The 21900-nt window shown below is 48.7% G+C and overlaps 1 protein-coding gene across 1 annotated transcript; it reads right to left on the reverse strand.

Annotated features, from left to right (window-relative positions):
* Positions 1–259: 259 nt before the first annotated feature.
* On the reverse strand, positions 260–18575 carry ITM2C (integral membrane protein 2C). Its single transcript, XM_061465430.1, is given in 7 exon segments — positions 260–883; positions 2218–2368; positions 6118–6228; positions 6527–6715; positions 7101–7238; positions 18295–18533; positions 18536–18575. Coding segments are annotated over 7 exon segments (960 nt in total). The 3' UTR covers positions 260–791.
* Positions 18576–21900: the final 3325 nt, after the last annotated feature.

Below are 21900 nucleotides of genomic sequence, written 5' to 3' on the forward strand. Positions count from 1 at the left end.
CTGGCCAGGATCCACAGCAGCTGCAACTGTGTATTAGAGACAGGGCAACCCAGCCTTGCACTTCACCTTCTGCTTTGTGGCTGAGGAGCAGGGACGTGCTGTGTCATTTGTGTTATTCCCAACCCACCTCCTTGCCCTGGCCTCCTGCCCACCCTGAACACCCATCAGGATACACTGTATTGCTCCATGAGTCACACTGAGCCATGATGTGCTCAGGAGACATAACACAGTGGCTGCTTTCAGTGTCTGAAACTCTGATTCTGGCTTGATGCAGAAGCCCTCCTTCTGCTACACTTTCTGAACCACACTGTCTGTAACATCACAACTATTCTTTTCTAAGTGCATCTGGTTATGTATTTCTGGTCAATACACCAGCACTAAAACAGTAGCCCTCCTCTTATGCATGCACCTTGCGTCCCAGTACCACAGCACCCTCAAAGCACTACATCAGCCTGAAATCCCTCAGCCTATTTCCAGCACTCCTATTTCTCAGGCATCCCTTCTACACCAAGCTTGCTTCCAAAACATTCCCATCCTGTGGTGTGAAAGAAGCTGCGTCTACTCCCAGGTTATCTTTAACCACTGTGTAAATTTAAGCCCAACAGACATCTCAGGTAGGTAGCGGGGAGAGAAGAGAATCCATTGTGATGGACCTGAGAGGTTAGAGCTGCACAAGCATGGGAGGGAGTAAAAAATGTAAGACAGATTACCATGTCTAAAGAGAGGACCAAGAGCATGTGTGTGCATGTGTGTGCAAGCAAGCCAAGGAAGTTTACATCTGGAGAGTGGCTTCATGACTTCCCACAGATAACAGTTTCAACCACAAAAGTGTTTTCAAAGTGACGAATGCGATGACAGTTTCCAGCCTCGCGTCGACTGATGCCTAGAAGTGATTGAAAGAGAGGAGAGGGGAAATTCAACCAATGGTAATCTGTAAGAGCTGCAGCGAGTGGGGAAAGGAAAGCAGATGAGGTGCGACTCCTGAACACTGAAATGCAGGAACACATCACATAGGAAAAGCAGCGTAATGTGGTCTTTGGAAGAACCACCACATTGTCTAAGCTGTGGGCTTGCAGTAAGAGCTGCCGTGAGCTGCCTGGAAACAGCTGGTTTCAGCTGACAACATCTCAGTGTTATCACAGAGACCAGAAAGCCTCATGAAACCAGAAGTCACAAGCTGGTACAGACCACAGCTCTGAATGCACCCAAGGAGGGCTTAAAATAGCCACTTCTCTGGCGGTTTGTATCCCTTCATGCACTAATCCTGCTATGGCCCCAGTCTCTCTGGGAAACCAGGAATGCTCCCCATGCCCTTAAACTGCAGGACCTCAACTCTGGGAAACCAGGAATGCTCCCCATGCCCTTAAACTGCAGGACCTCAACTCTTGGCACCTCTGCCTTCTTACAGCAACCCCACCAGTGGTGCCCTGCTGACCAACAGGACCATGCCCTGACACCATGAGTGCAGCAGCCAGCATGCCAGCAGCCCTGTGCAAAACTGTGCAGCTCCCACTGGGAAAGCAACCATGACCTACAGCTATGGAGACTTCTGCACCCTGCTGCTTCCCCAGAGACCCAAATCCAAACTGATTACAGGTGAGCCTTTAAGTACACCACTATCTAAACCCAAATATATACAAATACTGCACTCCTGATGCAAATATTTGCTGCAAATACTCCATCAAGGAGTGTTCTGCAGCAATATTACCATTTGCATGTAAGATACACATGGCTGATTTCCATGGAATCACTTCCAGGTAGTCCAATTTTCCCTCTTTACAACTTCTTCCATATTATTAGGAATTCAATTAATTAAAGGTAATTTGCAGATCTAATCTGCTCTGACTAGCTGCCACTGAAGCATGTCTTCATTACAGAAATTTTCCATACAGTTCCCACCAGCACTGCTATTAGTTCAGCCACATGAGCCCAGATGTAAAGGCCTTGCTGGCTCCTGCAACTATTACCTCAATACTTTTACTAGGATAGACAATAGAAACACACCAGCCAGCACTCATCTGCAGCAGCAGCATCCCAGGTTTGGGTTTAGATGAACCCTTTTGGAGGGAAGCACCTCCAAAGATCTCCTGTTTGCCTACACCCCCAGGGAAACCTCTCCTCTCACCACAAAGAGGCCAGCAGGGCTGTAACAGCAGCAATAACAACTGTGATGTTGGGGAAAGTGAGTTAGGACACTGAATATGGCAAGGCTCTTACGTCTCCTTGTGCTCCTCCGCTTCAGCCTGTAGGTCTCCTTGCCGCTGCAGAGGCGGTAGATGAAGGAGCCGAGCTGCTCCATGTCACTGACATGTTCGGTGGCGACCATCTCCTCCTGGATTATGTATGTCTGAGGCAGGTATGTCCCTTTCTGAAATGATACAGTTTCCACCAGAATAAAGCACAAATGGTGCCATCATCTCTTTGAACAGAACTGTCTCACGGAGTGCACAGGATAGACACACTGTTAAAAATCCATGTTTGATGGCTCAAACTCCACTTACCGAGTCCAGTTATCATGCTCCCTTCTCCTTGCAGTAAACTGTCCTGTGCTGCTAGCCCAGAGCACACAGAACTAATTAGATCCAAACAATGAAGGTTCGTTTAGGGGATGAAGCCAGTGTACTTTCAACCCTGTTATAAACTAACTCCAGTTTTAAAGGTGGGTGTGCAAATCTGTAACTCGGATCCCCCTCCTCTGGAGAGGGCTCTAAACTCAACCAGAATGCCAGGAACTGCACTGAAAATGTGCATTTTACATTTACTTCAAAAGGCAGAATCCAAAAGTGCCAGCCCTGCTCAGGTTCCAACAGTTGCCCAAGTTATCCACATCTCCCCCTCCTCGTCGCTTCATTCAGCACAGCCACAGTGATCTCCTGCTCCTATAGCCCACAGGAATGAAGACTACAGATGAGCCATGGGCACAGCATTTAGAAACATTGCCCTGCATGGTCATGCTTAGTGCTCAGGAGACAGAGAGCTCTCAGCACACTTCCATCCCCCCAGGGGCATCATCCAGAGACTCCGGGGCAGTACAGGAAGGCAGCTCACACAGGGAGCAAGCTGAGGCAAAGCAGGACATGTGAGCTCCCTGCTGTTGGGGTGGAGGCCACTGTGAACACGACGGTGATGTGCAGAGTGTCTGACAGGGGACATGGCAGAAAGCCACCAAGGGCCAGAGAAAATGGGGCACCTGGGAGCATCCCAGGGATGGAGGCTGCCTCTTTCCCTGTAGGAAGGAAATCTGCTTGGCATTAAAGACTCTCTGTAAGCTGATTCCTGAGTGCCAGGCCATCTTACAGCTGTCTGGGCATCGGTAATCATGGAATCATAGAACGGTTTGGGTTGGAAGGGACCTTCAAAGATCATCTAATCCAACTCCCTGAAATGAGCAGGGACATCTTCAACTAGACCAGGCTGCCCAGAGCCACATCCAGCCTGGCCTTGAATGTCTCCAGGGATGGAGCATCCACCACCTCTCTGGGCAACCTGTGCCAGTGCTTTACCACCCTCAGTGTAAATAGTTTTTGTCTCACATCAAGCCTGAATTTCCCCTCTTTTACAGTTTAAACCTGTCACCCCTGTCCTGTTGCAAAAGGCCCTGCTAAAAAGTCTGTCTCCATAATAAGCAGCTGTGTTAGAAGTACAGCTTCAGCTGGGGGCCACTTCTGAGCACACTAGATGCTAACCAGACCACAAAGTAAATACTTCTGGTCCCTTTTGCTTAAGATGAGTCAAAGAAATGAAAGAAACAGCAAATCCTTGGGCAAATATAAATACAAGGGGAAAAGAAAGCAACAACAACACTATTTCAAATACTGCATCTTCAGTTTCCACCACAGGACTGGTTATCTCCATAGGGATGTACCTGGAAACACAGTCTTAACTTCATGCCGTGCTGCTGGTCTGCCATAGACTGCTGGATCAATAAAGCTCTCCTGTGCTGGAGGACCAGATGATTAGTGGAAGTTTGTCCTACACTAACACAACAGTTTTGCAAGAAAGTCAATTATTGATTCTTGGTGGAAGAGTGCAGGAGAGGGCATACGATATGTGCCAGTTACTGTTAACACGTTAACACCCAGGGCTGGGGCCCAGGACTGGCCACATCCTTGATCTGGTGAGACGGCTTAGAGAAAGACACAGGCACACAACCCATTTCTTGTTATTTTAGATTTAAATAGTTGTCGCAGCTGAAGTAGTCAGGAATCATCCCTCTATGGCAGCACTGTGCAACAAGGATGATACCTTCAATTCTCTGCTAAGAGTTTTAACAAAACTAAAGTTTTGAGCATCTTGCATCCTGCAAAAGGTGTGGATTGTCCATCACTTAAGTGGTTCATCTCCCACCTTCCTGGTGCTGCTCAGGGGAGCATCCCCCCATCTTTTTCTCTTCAATACTTATGCTGTTCACCAAACCAACATACCTATATGGAATAAAGCCTGCAAGAAGCAGTGGGGCTGCCATTTACAGGCAAAAAAATCAGACACAAGAGGCCTGGTAATGCATACATGGTGACAGCCACACTGCAAAGTGGCACCCTAGCATCATACTGCTCAGGGAAAAAGAAGCAATGGGGTTTCAGTGACTCCCTGCACTGCCACAGTCTGCTGGAGCAAGCCACTAATGTTCTTTGCGAGACTAAGATTTCGCCCTTAGAAACAGGACTGAAGCCACTTAAAATCTAGACTGTCAGCTGGAAATCAGTCTCATTCTTTAGGGACTTGACTGGATTCAGAGATGCAAAAAACCCCAAAGTCTCCGAGTCCAAGGACCAACGCAGCTCATCCAGAATACAAATAGGAGCACTTGTGAGCAGTGGGGCAAATCATCAGGTGATGAAGGTCCCTGCAGCAGGAAGAAATTTGCCCCCTCTGCCTGATACAGGCTACCCACAGGGCCCTGCCTGTGGATATGAAGATGACAGGCTAAGAGAGAGGGGAGGGACCTTGGGGCTGTACCCAACCTGGTCTTGAAATCCAAGGATTTCAAGGAGGCAGCACAACCTCCCTGGGCAACCTGTGCAACTGCTTCACTGACCTCATGGGAAGAAACTGTTTCTGAGCTCAAGACCAAGCTCAACACTTCAAACCTATGCCCCTAAGGTGCAATCCTGCCTTTCCCACTTCCCTCTGCCCCAGGGGCTGGTGACCTGCCCTGGACAGACACGAGTTGTAAGTAAATGCATGCTATACGCCAGCAGGATTCCCAGCACATTTGCCAGCTGGTCACAGTGCATGAAAGGACCGCTAGGAAACAAACTGGGAGCTGAACAAGGACTGGAGATCAGGCATCTCTCAGGGCACAACCTTTTGCCTCTGAACCTCTACAAAGTTCATCACGCTGCATGTAGCAGCAAGTGAGCAAAGAGAATTTAAGAAAGAGGGTCAGATTGTTGGTTTATTTCTTTTCCCCTTTCCTTTCTTTTTCTTTCTTTTCTCCTTTCCTTTCAAATAGACCCTCACAGAAGGGAGTAAAAGACCCAGGCTCAGTGCTTTGCTTTACCTGCAAAAGGCTGAGACAAACATGCACTTTCTGCAGTCTTGAAAGTCCTGTTTTGCTTTTTCCCCTGCTGCTAGGATTAAATAGCACTCTGTTAAAACAACTGCTTTCAGTCATGGGCTTCTGAACTAAATCGAACTGCTGGTACTAAACCCAGTTAATACCAGCTGTGAGGAAAACCACATGAGCCCAAGTGTGATGCTGTACCCAGCACAGCTTCCCCCCAAAAGGATGAAAGCTCAAGGCCTGGTACTCCCCAAGGGACACCAAGAGCTCTCCAAATGGCAAACCACAGCGGTAACCACAGCAAGAGTGAAAGGAGGGAATGTTTCTTTTTTCCTTTCTTTGATTCCTACAATCAGTGAAAACCAGAGGGAAGGAATCTGCTGCTCCTCCATGTCATCCTTGTCAGGTTGATCCGTCATGCCAGTATTAGCATGCTGTCTGTACATTCATATTTGAGCTAAACCCACTGAGGCCTTCACTCTACATGAAGTCTCAGCTCTGGCAGAGCCAAGGCTGTTTTAAAGCAGTTTTGACTCCCCATGGCCTTCCAAGCTGGCATCCAAAAACCAACTCCAGAAGAGCATGCAAAATCAGCAGGACTGCAACTGTACCTTCACGTTAACCAACAGCTCCCACAGGTTGCGAGGAGGCATCACAATAGTGGTGTTCAGCTCGATGACGTAGCATTTATCCAGCGTTATGTCATGATAAGCTGTCAGACCCTGCATTGCAAGCACAGAAATTAAGGAATTGAGCCCTTAGCAATGGAACGTGGCTGTGAAAATGGGTAAAAAGCGGGAATTCAGGGAAGTCGGGAAACTGCTTTGAAGGACAAACATATCCAAGGACCTCCCTACCCAGCAAGATGAGCAGGTTGGAAAACCTCAGAGAGGATCTTGGGAAGGCGGACAGCTCAGTAATAAGATCATCATAAACATACTGGACAACAGTGATAGCATGGCATGGTGCTGGTGCTCATCCCCATGCTACAACCCCCCAAAGGCACCAAGAGCTCCTTACTCGCTGGAAATCATGGATGATATCTGCAGGATCGCTCCCTCCAAAACGGGGCACTGGGACGTTGATTTGCTCGTAGTTCTCCTCAATATAGATCTTGACATCCTCGTGCAGCTCCAGCTGCCCTCTGAACGGTGAGTACAGCGAGTCTTCATAGAGGACGCCGCAGTGAAACACGCTCTCACGGGGCAGCTGTGGGGATAAGATCCAGGTTAGAGGAACGACACTCACAGATCCTGTTAGGGTGGTGAGGCACTGGAATAGGTTGCCCAGGGAGGTTGTGAATGCTCCATCCCTGGCAGTGTTCAAGACCAGGTTGGACGAGGCCTTGGGTGATATGGTTTAGTGTGAGATGTCCCTGTCCATGGCAGGGGGGTTGGAACTTGATGATCTTAAGGTCCTTTCCAACCCTAACGATTCTATGATCCTTAAGACATGCCTCTTCTGAAGTGCCTAGAGGCCTGGCTCCAGAGTTACCACAGGGCAAAGCAATAAATAGCAGCACCCCCACTTTCAAAGGTTGAAGCAGCTTGTCTGGCTGCTCCAGCTGAAGAGCCAGGAGTCTTTCCCAACTCACCTGGGTGATGAAGAAGTATCTGTACACATACATTGATGCAAAGACCAAGCCCAAGAGCAGCACGAGGAGCCCCATGGTCAGGTAGCACACTCCACTGAGTGATGACCTTCGGCCCTGCACCAGAGGTGCTGGCTCTTCCTGCAAGGTAAAAATGAGAGCATCAGTCAGATGTTGCTACAAGGGACCAGAAAGAACAACAAAGACTTTTTGTGGTATGTGACTGAAAGTGGTAGGCACCATCCCATAAAGTGACTTCAGATCTGACAGTATTCTGGCAAGAAGAAAACACTTCTTGCTCTTCCCCTCACTCCCCATATAAATATATATTTATATATATAAATATATATATGTACAAATTAAAGTGTGTGTATGAACATACACACATAAATGTATACTTTGCTTCCCACCAACTGCTCAGAACAAAGTCAAGCTTTGTTTCAGTGGGCAGTAAGGACAGACTGAAAAAAAGGAAATCAGGAACTAACAGTTCCAGCATTTATGTATTTATACTCAAAAATTCTTAAGGAAATGCGGCCATGATGGAATTCTTCGGCACAACATTTTTTTAGGTGAAGTTTTCATTGGAAATTTGAGGTGGAAATGACTCATCTCAGACAGAAACCTATCGGCCCTGCCGGGGTGAGCTTACCCAAACCTCTGTGTTAATGTCAGCTTCATTTTCAAGCAGATTCCTGCACACCTTCCAAGAATATGGTCAGAGCATCAAAAGAAAACATATCTGCCATCTTATAGTGCTCCACAACCCACACAGACAGTAACCACTTCACCCCATTACAGCCCTCAAAAAGGAGGGCAGCATAAAGGCAGATTTACCTCCTGGGGACCATTCATGCCAGCCTATGATGCTCCTGTTTTTACTACCAAAATAACCCTCTGAATGTTAAGCAGGAGGATGTAGGGCCTTTCAGAGGCAGATGAAAGAAGCTGGTGCAGAGATGCCCCAGTTTCCAAACAGAACAGCTGAAACCTGCCCTCAGCTGAGCAGGCAGACGGGGAAGAGAGGCACCAGGGAAGGCTTACGCTCTGCGATACATGATCTGACGTATTTGACTAGAAAGACACTCTGTCCATGGCTGGCCAGAGACCAGTATGAACTGGAGGAACAGATTTAAAAGCAAGAACAGCCTCTCATATCTAGGATGCACCATTTTGCAAAGAAAGAGATGTTTCTCTGGGGTACCACAGCCAAAACCCGCAGGGTGCTGCAGATGTATCTCCCCAAGTGGAGATGTCCCTGGTTCCCTGCCACCCCCCTTCCCCTTTCCCTGCCATGGAGCAGCAGTCCAGTCCCAGGCTTGGAGGCATCAGGTCGCTCCTTCCCAGAGGCTAGAGAACCCCAGCATCCCTGGGGATCGCCCCCAGCTCCATCGAGGCACAGAACAGGTTCCTGAAACACCTCTGCTACCTGCTCTGCTCCAACCAGCACAGACTGCTCCAGCTACAACCTTTTCTTCTCTAGGCACATTCAGACTGATAACTGCAAAGACTAAAAGACCAAATTGCTTTGGGAGAGCTACAACCGCAGCACACCTCCAGGAGAAATTAATCTATATTCATTTCTCCATCCCAGCTTTTGAAAGATCCGCAGCATCTCTATTCACCACCAGCCCCCTATACCGAAGGAACAGTGTAATCAGTTTGTTGCTGCTCCTCCAGCAAATAAAGGGATGAGCAAACTGAAAAATGCCACTTTTAAGTTCACTTCCAATCTTTCCCTTCTTCTCCTTCTGCAGATGAGGGGCAGGAACTGTGACAAGCCACAAAGAAAAGAAACAGCTAAATAAATCACATAACTAGAAGTTTAGAAGCTCTTTGACATGAACAGCCAGGACAGAGAAGTCATGCTACATGTCAAGGGTTTCACAGGAAAAGATTTCCCCAGGTACATGTCATTGGAGAAAGAGTACAGACAGTGGGGGTGAAGAGGAACATAAAGCTCTGCTGCTAACACTGAGGCAAGCCAAGGACAATAGCAAGACATGCCACCTCTCACCATTAAAGGAGATGAGTTTGGCTTCATACAAAGGATTCCTGGCTTTGGGAAAAATGCCTGAGTTCTGCATTTTGGGAAAGGGTGGGAGAAGCCAAGTGAAGAACAGGTTTGCCCTGAGGCAAGTTAGGAGACACCAGCAAAAAACAAAACCAAATCAAACCCCCATACACCAAACCCTCCCCTTCACTTCGGGCAGGAGGTGTTCTCAGTGCTGACAGCTTGTGGATGGAGCAGGGTACAACCTGCAGGTAACAGCGGGATAACAAATCTTCACCACGTTGGAACAACCACAGGCTGCTGTCCCACACATGGTGCAGCATGCCTCCTCCTACTGCAGGACCAGCACTGCTGTAGGAATATGGGTGCTTTAAACAACAGGAAATCCTTTGCAGCAGTCCCGCACAGCATCCTTGTCTCTAGACTGGAGAGACATGGATTTGACAGATGGACCACTTGGTGAATAAGGGACTGGCTGGATGGTTGCACGCAGAGGGTTGTGGTCAATGGCTCCATGTCCAAGCGGAGACCAATGACGAGTGGTGCTCCCCAGGGGTCAGCGCTGGGACCAGCACTGTTCAACATCTTTGCCAGTGACACGGACAGAGGGATCAGTGCACCCTCAGCAAGTTCGGCAATGACACCGAGCTGTGTGCTGCAGTCAGAATGCTGAAGGGAAGGGATGGGATCCAGAGGGACCCTGACATGCTTGAGAGGTGGCCAGTGCGAACCTCATGAAGTTCAACAAGGTCAAGCGCCGGGTTCTGTACATGGGTCAGGGCAATCCAAGCACAAACACAGGCTGGGCAGACACTGGTTTGAGAGCAGTCCTAGAGAGAAGGACTTGGAGCTGAGCAAACTCTCCTGGCTTCACAGTGCTGAGCCTTTGAACACACAAAACGAGCAGGAGCTGCTAGCAAGAACTATACCCAGTGACATGCTGCCTTTGATACTTCTCATGAATACAGTACAAGGTTATGAAAAATGCATTGGATTCTATCACTCTTTCATCAGCCATGTCCGGCTGAAGCTGACAGAAGTGAGGAAATTAAAGGTGTTGCGTCATGCCTTGTTCCCTCCTGAGACGCACATCACCTCTGCAGAGGTGGGATCAGCTCACACCCTGTTCCTGCTTCTTCAGCTTTGCAAACAGCTCTGAGTTCTTTAGAAACCACTTTTCCTGCATTTCTGAAACACACAGGTTTGAAATCTTCCATTTTAGGTGTAGCAGTGCCTGACAAACAAGGGACATGGTTCAGCAAGTGCCTAAATATACACCCCAACAGGGAAAGAAGCTTGGGGCGACTAAAAATAGGTGTGATTTTGACAACTGACAAGGAAGGAGAGAAATGCAATGCAAAGGAAATGCTCAGAGGGATGCTGTTTGGAGAGAAGCGCTATCTGAATGTCAGCAAGCAGGGGTGGCCAGCCAGCGTCTGAGACTGGAGAACTCGCCAAGCTAGAGCTCTGGAGAAGCAAAGTGAAAGACCACATATGGGGAGAGGCAGATGAAGGAAGACAAGAAGGGGGAGAGGAACAGAGGGAGATAAAACCACTGCAGCAATGCAACTCATCCTTCCATCTGCCAAAGCATTTCCTATGCTCCAAAAGAGACTCCTCTGGCAAATGAACAAAAAATGAGTCTTGTCCTTCAGAGCAGTTCTGCTTGGAGGGAGTGAAATGAGGAGAAATAGCATTGCCCTAGCAGAGAGTCATAGGGTCAGGGCTCAGCACCAGCAATGAGAGGCCTCTGAACGAGCCCTTTACCTGGAAGGAGAGTCACAGAATCAATGAGGTTGGAAAAGACCTTCAAGATCATCAAGTCCAACCGTTCCCCAGCACTGCCAAGGCCACCACTGCCCTGGGCAGTCTGTTCCAATGCCTGACCACCCTTTCAGGGAAGGAATTGTTCCTAGTATCCAACCTAAACCTCCCCAGCACAGCTTGAGGCTGTTTCCTCTTGTCCCATCCCTTGTTCCTTGGGAGCAGAGCCCCGCTGCCCCCTGCCTCCATCCTCCTGTCAGGCAGTTGTAGGGAGCAATAAGGTCCCCCCTGAGCCTTCTCTTCTCCAGACTGAACGCCCCAGGTCCCTCAGCTGTTCCCCATCACACTTGTGCTCCAGGCCCTACACCAGCTCCACTGCCCTTCTCTGGCACCACTCCAGCACCTCAATGTCTCTCTTGTAGTGAGGGGCCCAAAACTGAACACAGGATTCGAGGTGCGGCCTCACCAGTGCCCAGTACAAGGGCTCAATCACTGTCCTGGCCCTGCTGCTGCACTGGTGCTGATACAGGCCAGGATGCTGGTGCCCTTTTTGGCTGCCTGGCCAGAAGCAGCTCCATCAATCAGCATCCCCAGCTCCTTTTCCATGAGCAGTTTCCAGCTGCTCTTTCAGGCTGAATAGCTTCTAATGCTTCAGGTCTGAAAAGAAAATGATGTGCTGATGTGTGGAGCGGTAAGACACACACACACACACACATATATAAATGTATGGCACATAGTTTCCAAGGCAACCAAAGTCCCTGCACACAGCACTCAGCAGTGCTTGTGCAGGGCATGCAGCAGCATTTCCACAGGGAACTCAACAGAATGGCTCTGGACTCGAGGATGCCTGGAAGGCTGTAATTAAGAGACTATCACAGGGAAGGCAAAAAGGTTGCAACAAATGAATCTAATCACATCTTTACACAATGCCACAGCACGTGACTACCAACAAAGTCACTGCGCAGCACTGGATATTAGAGGATCAAAGCCAACCACTGGCTAATTAAAACCCAGCATTGCTGCTCTATGACAAAGAGCAACACTCAGCAGGATGTTACAAATGCACCCTAACGTGGGAGCTCCTGAGTGCTCAGTGATCATACTTTCCTTCTCCTTCACCAGCAAGAGAGATGTAACCCCCCTCTCTTCTGTTTTTTCTGGACTAAGGGGCTGGTTCTTCTCCCTCTTCAACAGGAGCTGCAGCAGCTCCACCACCACAGCTAAAAGGCTCCAATTTACGTGGGCAGACCTCACCTGGGAAAGGGAAGGAGCAAGCACAGCAAAGTGAAGGCCAGGGTTGGGTTTTGGAAACCCTGAAGTGGGAGGTGGCATTAAAAGAATAGGAATTCTCCCCAGGAGAATGAAGGTTAAGCTTCAACACTGGGTCTCAAAACCTATCCAGAGGCAGCTAGATCTATCTAAGTCTATCTAAAAGGCAGCTCAAGTAAGACTGAAGGAGAGCAGCTGCCCTGGGAATAAGGGAAGCTCTTAAATCAAAGGTTAGGCAAAGATGGAAAGAGACTTGATTCAAAGGTAAAGACATACGCAGGTGGGCAGACACTTGACTCTTTAACCAATGCCAGAAGCATTCAAGAACATTGAGAAACTGAGGCAAGGCAACGCCAACAGCTTTCAGCTTGTTGTTGGTGTAGCCGAGTCTTCCTTCTCCTCCCTGAAGTGAAAATGCTACCAGTTGCATACCGTGCTAAGCAGACTGCACAAAAGCAGCCTGCTTGCTTCCACCTTGATGTGTGGCTTTGTAAGAAGCAAACCAAAAGCCTGACTGCTCACTAAAGTGATGAGCATGGCATGACAGCCATGGCTGTGGCACGACAGCGGGACCACGTGCTTGGGAAGGAGCTGCGGAGATCGCCCTTCCAACAGCCATACACTCACCTCTCCCCAGGCTGAAATCAGGCAATTGCTCCATGATCAGATAATTTTGGGGTCAAACAAATGTACAGTTTAGAACTACAGCACCCATCTCTGAGCTCCTACAGTCAGGCAGGTGGAGATGGCCAAGAGCAAACTGGATGTCACCAAGGGCAAGCCAAGCACTGCTAATCTGGCTGTGGCCAGTTAGGCCATCACTGTCCCACCTCACTCTTCCTCTAGAGGTAACTGATTCCCAAAAGGGCAGTAGAAAGGAGGACACAGCCATGGCCAAGATGCTTAGGAGCTGGAACAGCCAATGTACTGCCTTCTGCTGGCTCTGCAGATGAGAGGGGGCATTGAGCTGTAAACCTGTACTGTCTGCTCTGAACAGAGGGGTCAGAGTCCAGCATTTACTGGAGTTCAAGCTGAAGCACGTAACAAGGAACCAGATTTCAGGTTACAACATTTTCCTCTTAGCTGAAAATCAGGATTCCACAGTGTCACACCAGAGGATGAAGTCACTGCTCCCTTTCAGAACACTGACAGCAGTTATCTCTTCTCCCAGTAGCAGCGTAGGAAAACCCTGACAGTCAGTCCTACACTCAGAGATTCACCACAAAGAAATGGTGTCTAGTTTAACAGCAGCAAGAGAGAGGAGGCAGATTTACCCTTCTCAGCCCTATTGTTCAAACTGACTTCAATGGTAGTGGATGGCAGCAAGGAAAAACAACTCTGCAAAGCAAAAAACCCAAACCCCTCAACACAGCTTCTCCCTCAAGCGGTAACAGTGGTGTTAAAAACAAAACAAGACATGCTTAGGTTCCCACACGTTGCCTGGAAGAAAATACCCATCCAGAAGTGAAAATGCCTTTTCCCTCTCCTGTAAACCCATTAATGAGCAAAGACACGTTAGCGCAAAAGCAAGAATTGCACAACTGTGGACAAGGACAATGCATTCTCCAGCATGTTCCATCTTCACAGACCTGGAAGCACTGCTCCCCTCTTCTGAGCAGCCACCAGGAGGTGGCTCATCTCTTCTCCCATGTACAAGGGATAGGATGAAAGGAAAACAGCCTCAAGCTGTGCCAGCAGAGGTTTAGACTGGATATTAGGAACAATTCCTTCCCCAAAGGGTGCACAGGCATTGGTACAAGCTGCCCACGGCAGTGCTGGAGTCACTGTCCCTGGAAGTGTTCACACACCGTGTAGATGAGGCCCTTAGTGATACGGGTTAGTGGTGGCCTTGGCAGTGCTTGGGAATGGTTGGACTTGATCTTAAAGGTCTTTTCCAATTTCATACATCCTGTGATTCTATGATTCGCACACAACACCTGCCAGGCCACCCCTTCCCAAACAGCCACATGAGCAGCATGGTGCAATGACAGAGTGAAAACCAGCCTCCTGCTTACTGCTCCACAGCATGAGGCTTCTTACAGCAGAGCAAGGAGGTCCTGTCCTGCTGACGGTACCTACAGCGCTACAATATTAACACATGAGCAAAGCTCCCACCCCATACTTGCATTTAGTTCATTTTTGCCCATTACAACTGCTTTGGTTTCTCAGTTTTCTGCATTTTGCCAAAGAAACTGCTGCACCAAAAGCAGGTAACAGCAACAGGTTCTTAACCGTCTGAAGAGCTCCTATGTGCAACACGGCACTGGCTTCAGCTCTCCTCCAGCTTTGGGAGAATGCACACCTCTAGACAGACATTCCAAGGTTCTCAGTCTGCAGCTCTTAAGTCCACATCCATCTCTTGGGTGAAAGAGATCTCTGTGTTTCCAAATTCAGTTGCATTTATAACATTTCTGCTAGAAATAGTCATTCCCTCTCCTAATCCCCCACCAGTTTTAGCCAGATCCTTTGTCATGCTCAGCTGGAATATCAAATATTCACATCCAGAGACTGGTAAGATGACTCAAGTCTAGTATTTCACTACCATAAGGGTCTGGGGACGTTTTTTCCCCATTCAGCCCTTTTCCTAGACGATGGAGAACCAAGTAACAGTGACAACGCTTCTTTTTAAGCTGACGACTCCAGACAAGACACAAAAAGAAGTCATCACTTCAGCCTGTGTGGATATGGGAAGGCTGGGCAAATGCCAGGAATAGCCTTTGGTTACAGGAGGCAGTTCTATTAATTATTTGTCCTACTTAGATCCCTAAATCAAGACATGGTGAAAATACCCACAGCTCAGCAGCATTAAGCCTGGACTCAAGCCTGGAAACCTATCAATGAGCACAATCAATTCCTGCTGCTGCCAGCTGTTTTTCTCTCTCTCTGGATTTACAGCTTGCTTTGAGAACAAGCCTGTTTAAAAGGCTTTTCCTCACATCCCCTTCCCTCACCATCTGCTATAACCTCACAGCATCCTGCAAAGAAGTCACTCACAAAACCCAGCACTGCATTGATTGGCACAGCAGCTTCCACCAAGCTGCATGGCCACTGCTCCTCCACCTGCCCCATGTGCTGCAGCCCAACTCTGAGCGTCACTGCATTGGTAATTCCAGGATAGAGAAACACAGAATCGCAGACTGGTTTGGGCTGGAAGGGACCTCAAGGCTCATTCAGTTCCAAACCCCTGCCACAGGCAGGGACACCTTGCACTAGAGCAGGTTGCTCCAAGCCCTGTCCAACCTGGCCTTGAACACTGCCAGGGATGGAGCATTCACAACTTCCATGGCAGAGCCTTTGGCCAGGGCAGCTGAGCAGGCAGTCTCCACTACATACACAGTGAGAGGGATGAGAGGCACCCCTTCCCTCCAATATTTAGCATTTGCAGCTGGTGAAGAAGATGATTTCAATAAAACCCCTTCTTCTCAGGGTCTTGCACCGTCTCTGCAGAGTAACTGGCTACAAGTGATAGAGGGGTTTACAAGGAATCAACCAAAAATCCCCCAACCCACATTTTGACTGGAGAGCTCCAGCCATCAGCTTTACTCAGTTCCTCTGGATTTCAACTTCCATCACAAAGGAGCTTATTTAACTCCTCAAACAAGGAGTTAAAGACATAGTGTATGTGTTTATTTCCATTTCAGGCTCTAACTCATGAGGTTCAATTAAAACTCACTCAATACTATTTTGCATCTGAGAAAGTATTTTCAAAAGATTATTTTACTGACTGCATAACCTCAAACTGCCTCCTGCTCGAGGCTGCTGCCTCCTCCTCGAGGCTGCTGCCTCCTCCCAGCTCTCACTAATGACAGCAAGACTGTTGCTTTTATAAGCCCTTAAAATGTTGCAATTGCCTCAAAATCACATGAATTTTCTGAGTGAAAATTGCATATTCCTGTTGATTCAAACTGAGCTGCACCAGGGAGAAAGCATGTGAGAGCTTGCTGTCAGGACTCCTCACCTACTGCTTCTCAGGACACATTAGCATCACAGACATCTTCTTGCCTGCCATATCTTTGCATTCGTGGAGCACCTGCCAAAATTCACAGGCTGCGGAAGCCGGCACTGAATCATTTCCCAGCTCTGGCTCCTATCACTGGGATTGAAGTTGTGAGATCAAAGAGAAAAGGAATGCAGAGCATCTTGTTTGCATGTCACCAATGCCATTTTGCTGCAAGGCAGCTAGGGAAAGACACACATGAACAGAATTATTGGCAGCAGGAGAAAGAGCATGACAGGAAAGCCTGCCTATGGAAATGCTAAACCCACAAGGTGGGTATTTAACAAAGCTTGTACTTGGTCCAGCCAAGTACAAACTACACCAAAGACCCCAGTGTCACAGATATACCCTGAAAAACAGCATCAGGAAAGGCCACCCTCTTGTCAGTGGATGTGCTGCTCTCTGGACACCCTCATGCTGCACTGACCCACCAGAACCTGCTCCTGCCATGGGCCTTACCCTGATTTTCTTACATGTTTGTCCACTGGAATTAAGAGACTATTGAAGAGTCTTTATTCTAAATTCATGCTTTTAAGTACCTTTCTAGTTCACATGGGCTTGCAAGAACAACACTGTGCCCTCCAGAAGTCAGAAAACAGCCCAAGGCAACGTAAAGAACCCAAAATGTCTTATTTACTACCTAATCCAACTAAATTCCTTTGACAGAACAACTGACTCCTCAGCTGCAGAAAGCTGGTTTTATGGCAGCACGAGCTGGAAGCCCACTGTGACAGTCAACTTTCATGGTCAGGCATCAAAGGCAGCAAGAAACCTACCATCTTCTTGTGTTTGTTATTAGGAAAGATGAAGCCTGGGAGTCACTGAGAAGTCACAGTTGGCCACACTCCCCCATTACAGGTTTCTACACAGCTCCCAGCCCTTCAATTAACAGATGCAACCATGACAGAATGAGCACATTCGGACACCAACAGCACAGCCGAGAGCTGCAAGCACATCTGTGCGTGATGTGAGAGATCATTCCAGTGTAAGCAACTCCCTGCAGAACTGAGCCATCTCCTGAAGCACCTCCTGTCGATCAGCTCTCCAGGGCCAGGGATGCTTTGCACGGCTGCAGGAATGGAGCAAAACCAGAGCTCCCATTTCTTGAGGCAAGGAGGTATTAGGGCTCTGTAAATGATCAACCTTCACGCACAGTCCAAAGCACTCATGAGGAATACAGCAATGCCATGTATGTCTCCTGCTCTGATACAGGAGCATGCTAACAAGGCAGACTTGATGCTGTGGGTCGCTCTCACCTCTCTGGACAATACCGTCCCCTCTATGCGGTCTGGTGCCTACCCCAGTGCGTCCACCCTCACAGAAGGGTGCAAGCTGGGGGTTCTCTAGCACAAGGGACTTTAGGCGCACTCAACTCCTGGCCAAGCACAACAGTGCCCATTCCACCCTTTCACTCTTCGAGCACCATCTGTACCACCACCACAGGTATGTGCCCAGCGCTGTCTGGCAGTGCCTGCCCATGACTCACACAGGCTGGAATGGACTCGACATAACTCTGCCCAAGGCCCCAGCTGTGCTCTGCATCCGCCTTCATTCAGCATTTATCCGATCCAGCATTTTCATTCCCCTTGCACCCAGCAGGACCTGATCTCCTCATACCCATCACTTGAACCCATGAGAGCAATTCAATTTCAGCATCTCAACCCCTATGTTGGAAACTGCAAAGCATCTAGAGAGCTGCCTGTGTTGCTATCCCCTCACTTCCCATCTTGCTCCAGCACCAGCCGCTTTGCTTCTCTCGCCTCTCCCTCCATGCCAACCCTAAGCCTTCAAGAGCTGTTAGAATGTGAAACCTACCCACATACGATCAATCCCAAATCACATCCACCCAAACCACCTAGACGAAAGGGATTAGTTCTGATGCCACTTCCCCATTTACTCCAGTGCCCAAGGCAACCGCTCCCGGCAATGGTGGCACTGCCCAGCCCCATCCCTCCCTCCTTCAAGCTCCGGATGCCCGCGCAGCCCCGAGGATGCGATCTAACGTCCATACAACCGGACACCTTCACTTCCCCCAGCAGCAGCGGGTGCGAGCAGATCCCGACCCCCCGCACACCCCTTCCAGCTCGGCTGAGCGGAATAAAGGGGGAAAACCCGTCGCAAAGAGGGTCGGGGCCCGCCCGCCCCGCACTCACGGCGCCCGCCGCCCCATCTCCCCCCGCCGCCTTTTCCTTCTCCGGCTTGAGCGCTGCCGGCGGCTGCTGCACGCCGATCTTCACCATGGCCCCGCTCCGCCGCCGACCGCGCCGCCGGCACCAGCACCGGCACCGCCCCGGGGAGGAGCCGCCGCCGGCACCGGGGAGGGGGCTCGGGCTGTGCAGCCACCGGGGGGCCCGAGCGCACCGCCCGAGGCTCCGGCGGTTGAACCTGTCTGTAGGGACCTGCAAGCCAGCGGCACCCACGGCTGCTGCCCCATCGCAGCCCCAGGCGGTGCGCTCCCCCTCTGCCAGGCACCACCGGCTCTTGCGGTGACAGCTTCGGGCTGCAGCTCTCAGCCCCACCGCAAGGTTAAGAGATGGGGGGTGCAGCCCCGGGGAGCCCTAGGTGTTTGTGGTGTGAAGCCTGCAGTTCTGCAAATGGCACTGCTGAAATGGGGTCAGCAAATCACAGATCAACCAGGTTGGAAAAGACCTTTAACGGCTGGACCATAAAGTCCAACAACCATTACCCAGCACTGCCAAGGCCATCATTAACCCATGTCACTGAGGGCCTCGTCTACACGGGTTTCGAGCAATGGAAAAAACCAAACAGAACAAGCCACAGTCTTAAAGAAAACGAAGCAACTCACCAGGCCTGAGGATGCATCAGCCTGGAGCAGATGCACACTGGGAGCAAAGGTTACCATGGGAAACCTGCCATTTGATTCAAGGCCTGGGACCTGAATCCATGGAAGAACCGAGAAGGTTCAGGTGGTCTCTCCTCCAGGATCAGCGCTAGGCAGCAGAACAGATGGACTACCTTCACCACAGGGACAATGATCTAGAAAAGCCCTTCCTGACAGAAGAAGGGTATGATATGCACAAGAGAACTGGGGTGGTTGCTTTTGTGCCACTAAATGCTGGTTGGGGAGGAGAGCTGCTCTGACAGTGAGGGGCTGCAGATGCAAAGGAACAGCATCTGTGGGGCACTACCTGGCTGTAGGCAGGACCCACTAGCACAGCACAGACAGGAGTAAAGAACATGTTGACAGCTTTAAAGTAACAAAACGGGTAAAAAAACACATTAACAAAAGCCTCTCTGCCAGCCGTGGGTAGTAAGGAAAGCAGCAAATGACAGCAGAGAAACAGCAATACCCTTACATTGATTCAGTCCACTTAAACATGGTATTTATTTATAATGAAGCCGTCATGAGCATTTTCTTTCGACCCAGAAGGATTCATTATGTACTGAGTGCTTTACATCATGTTATGAACTAAACCATTGATAAATTAGTGCTAAGTTTTATTTGCAAAAGGCATCTTTGGCAGGGATTCAACACTGACTCACGACCATTGCTCATAGTGCTGACTTGCCACTGCTCAATATTTAGAGCTGCTCAGTCTCCCCCAGCATCCCACCGTGTGGGTAGAAGTTACATCAGGGTTGCAAGTTCTATCTCACACAGAGATAAGGGGCAGCAGTTCCAAAACAGCTCCTCATTAGGAGCTCAAATTAAGACAAGATGGTCCCGAGTTTCTGACATCGGGAGTGCTCACACTCCAAACATCTCACACTCGACATGCAAACCAAGATACACCATCAGGATCTTCTCTGACAAGCTACAAGGCAATTGCTAACTACTCTAATAATGTTTATCCTAAATGACACTTAGCCTTACACCAAGGAAATATCCAGAACAAGAGCAGAAGGGTAGAAATCCCCTCAATGCACCAGGTTATCCTGCATTCTGCCCCCTTCATCACTCCTGGGCATGTTTTCAGATTGTTTGGCTACACTCTTCCCATGTGCCATGTTACCTCTCTTGTCTCCAGACCACTGGGCAGCACATCACATCACAGAGAAGAAATCTAAAGCCAGGATGACAGCTGGGGAAAAGTGATGTGAAATCTCTCAATACATAAATGGCACAGAAAGCTTGAATCATAGGATCATGGAATGGTTTGTACTGGAAGGGATCTCCTCAAGCTCATCCAGTTCCAACCCCTGCCACAGGCAGGGACACCTTACACTAGAGCAGGTTGCTCCAAGCCCCTGTGTCCAACCTGGCCTTGAACACTGCAGGGATGGGGCAGCCACAGCTTCTCTGGGCACCCTGTGCCAGCGCCTCAGCACCCTCACAGGGAAGAACTTACTGTCTAATCTCAGTCTCCCCTCTATCAGGTTAAAGCCATTCCCCCTTGTCCTGTCACCCTTTCTATGCAAGTCAGGTGCTGGGCTGTCAGCTACTGAATCAAACTGGGTCTTTGGAGTACAACAACTAAATTCCTGTTTTAAGTGGAAAGCAGCACTGATCAAACACGCAAAACTAAGATCAGAGTGTATGTGTTCGGGCAGATCCCTGTTCATAGCTTGGAAGCAGTCTGCTTGCACCAGTCTGGCTCTTCTCCACCAGGCAGCCCCACATGAGAGCCCACTGGTGCTGCAACTCATGCCTAGGTACAGCTTAAACAACATCACCCTGTAAAACATGAACTGGCCCCCAAAAGCGCCCACAGAGTGAAAACCGCTCCACATGAGGCCAGGAATCCTGCAGGATACTGCTAGTTTTGACATACACTTTACAAAAGAGCTTTTCTAAAACCTATTTTTTTCTTGTTTCAAATGGAAATATGCACAAGGGCCTTGAACAATCTACCAGTTAGCAGTATCTACTGGAATACTCGTATTAATTTTACTGTACCACAAGAAAAACCTTCGCAGGATTGGTGAGGAAGTTATTCTCAGCAGAACAATGAACCCAAAACAGGTATTAAAAAAATTATAGACTACACAACTGATTATAAAATGGGTCAACATTCAAGGTCTAAAACTTTAAGCATCTTATTTAATGTTTCAAAATTAGTATCATTCACAGCATGTCACTGAGCCATCTCCTGACTTCAGTTCCACAAGGGGATAAATGGCTTTGCAAACAGTAAGAAAAGTCACCCCAGTCACCACAGGCTGAGATTCAGACTAAAAGAATTCTTCAACAAGAAATATCCTCCAGCTACAGGCCCTTCAGTCTGAGGCTGAGAGGATAAACACTGACAATGAACTTAACATTTCCTGCTAATGCAGCTTAAAATGTGCCTCTTGCCTTGCAGCAGAGAAGTGACACACTGCTTATAAAGCATCTTGCTCAAATCTACTGTCTTTTCTATTATTAAGCAGGTTTCAGTTTAAAACTGCCACCTCACTGACTTCATTAGGGCCACCTGGTACTTTATTAGTCTTTGATAACAAAGTTTCCATCTCTTGCATGTAATTAAGTTGAACACCAGGAACAATTTCCTTGACTGATCTTTCATTAAGCAGAGCAGCACCATAGAGCTTCACAAGTGATGGGATTGGCGGGGACTTTATAAACCTTTATTAGAGAAACTGATATATTCTCTACCTTGCCACTTTTCACCATGCAAAAAAGTACAACTCTATGTAGAAAAACCCCCAACATTAAAGAAAGAGCACAAGGTAAGTGCCGTAATATATTTCGAGCCACCCAATAGGTTTGCTATTTACTGAGCTGCATCTATTTCAGAGGTTAGCCTGGTATTAATATTCCCTCACTCTATCAGGATAGAAGAAAATGTGAATTTTAG

Source organism: Pezoporus flaviventris, unplaced genomic scaffold (assembly GCF_033815535.1).
Source record: "Pezoporus flaviventris isolate CSIRO_AGI_PZ_B2104156 unplaced genomic scaffold, CSIRO_AGI_Pfla_v1 ptg000040l, whole genome shotgun sequence".
Classification (NCBI taxonomy): domain Eukaryota; kingdom Metazoa; phylum Chordata; class Aves; order Psittaciformes; family Psittacidae; genus Pezoporus; species Pezoporus flaviventris.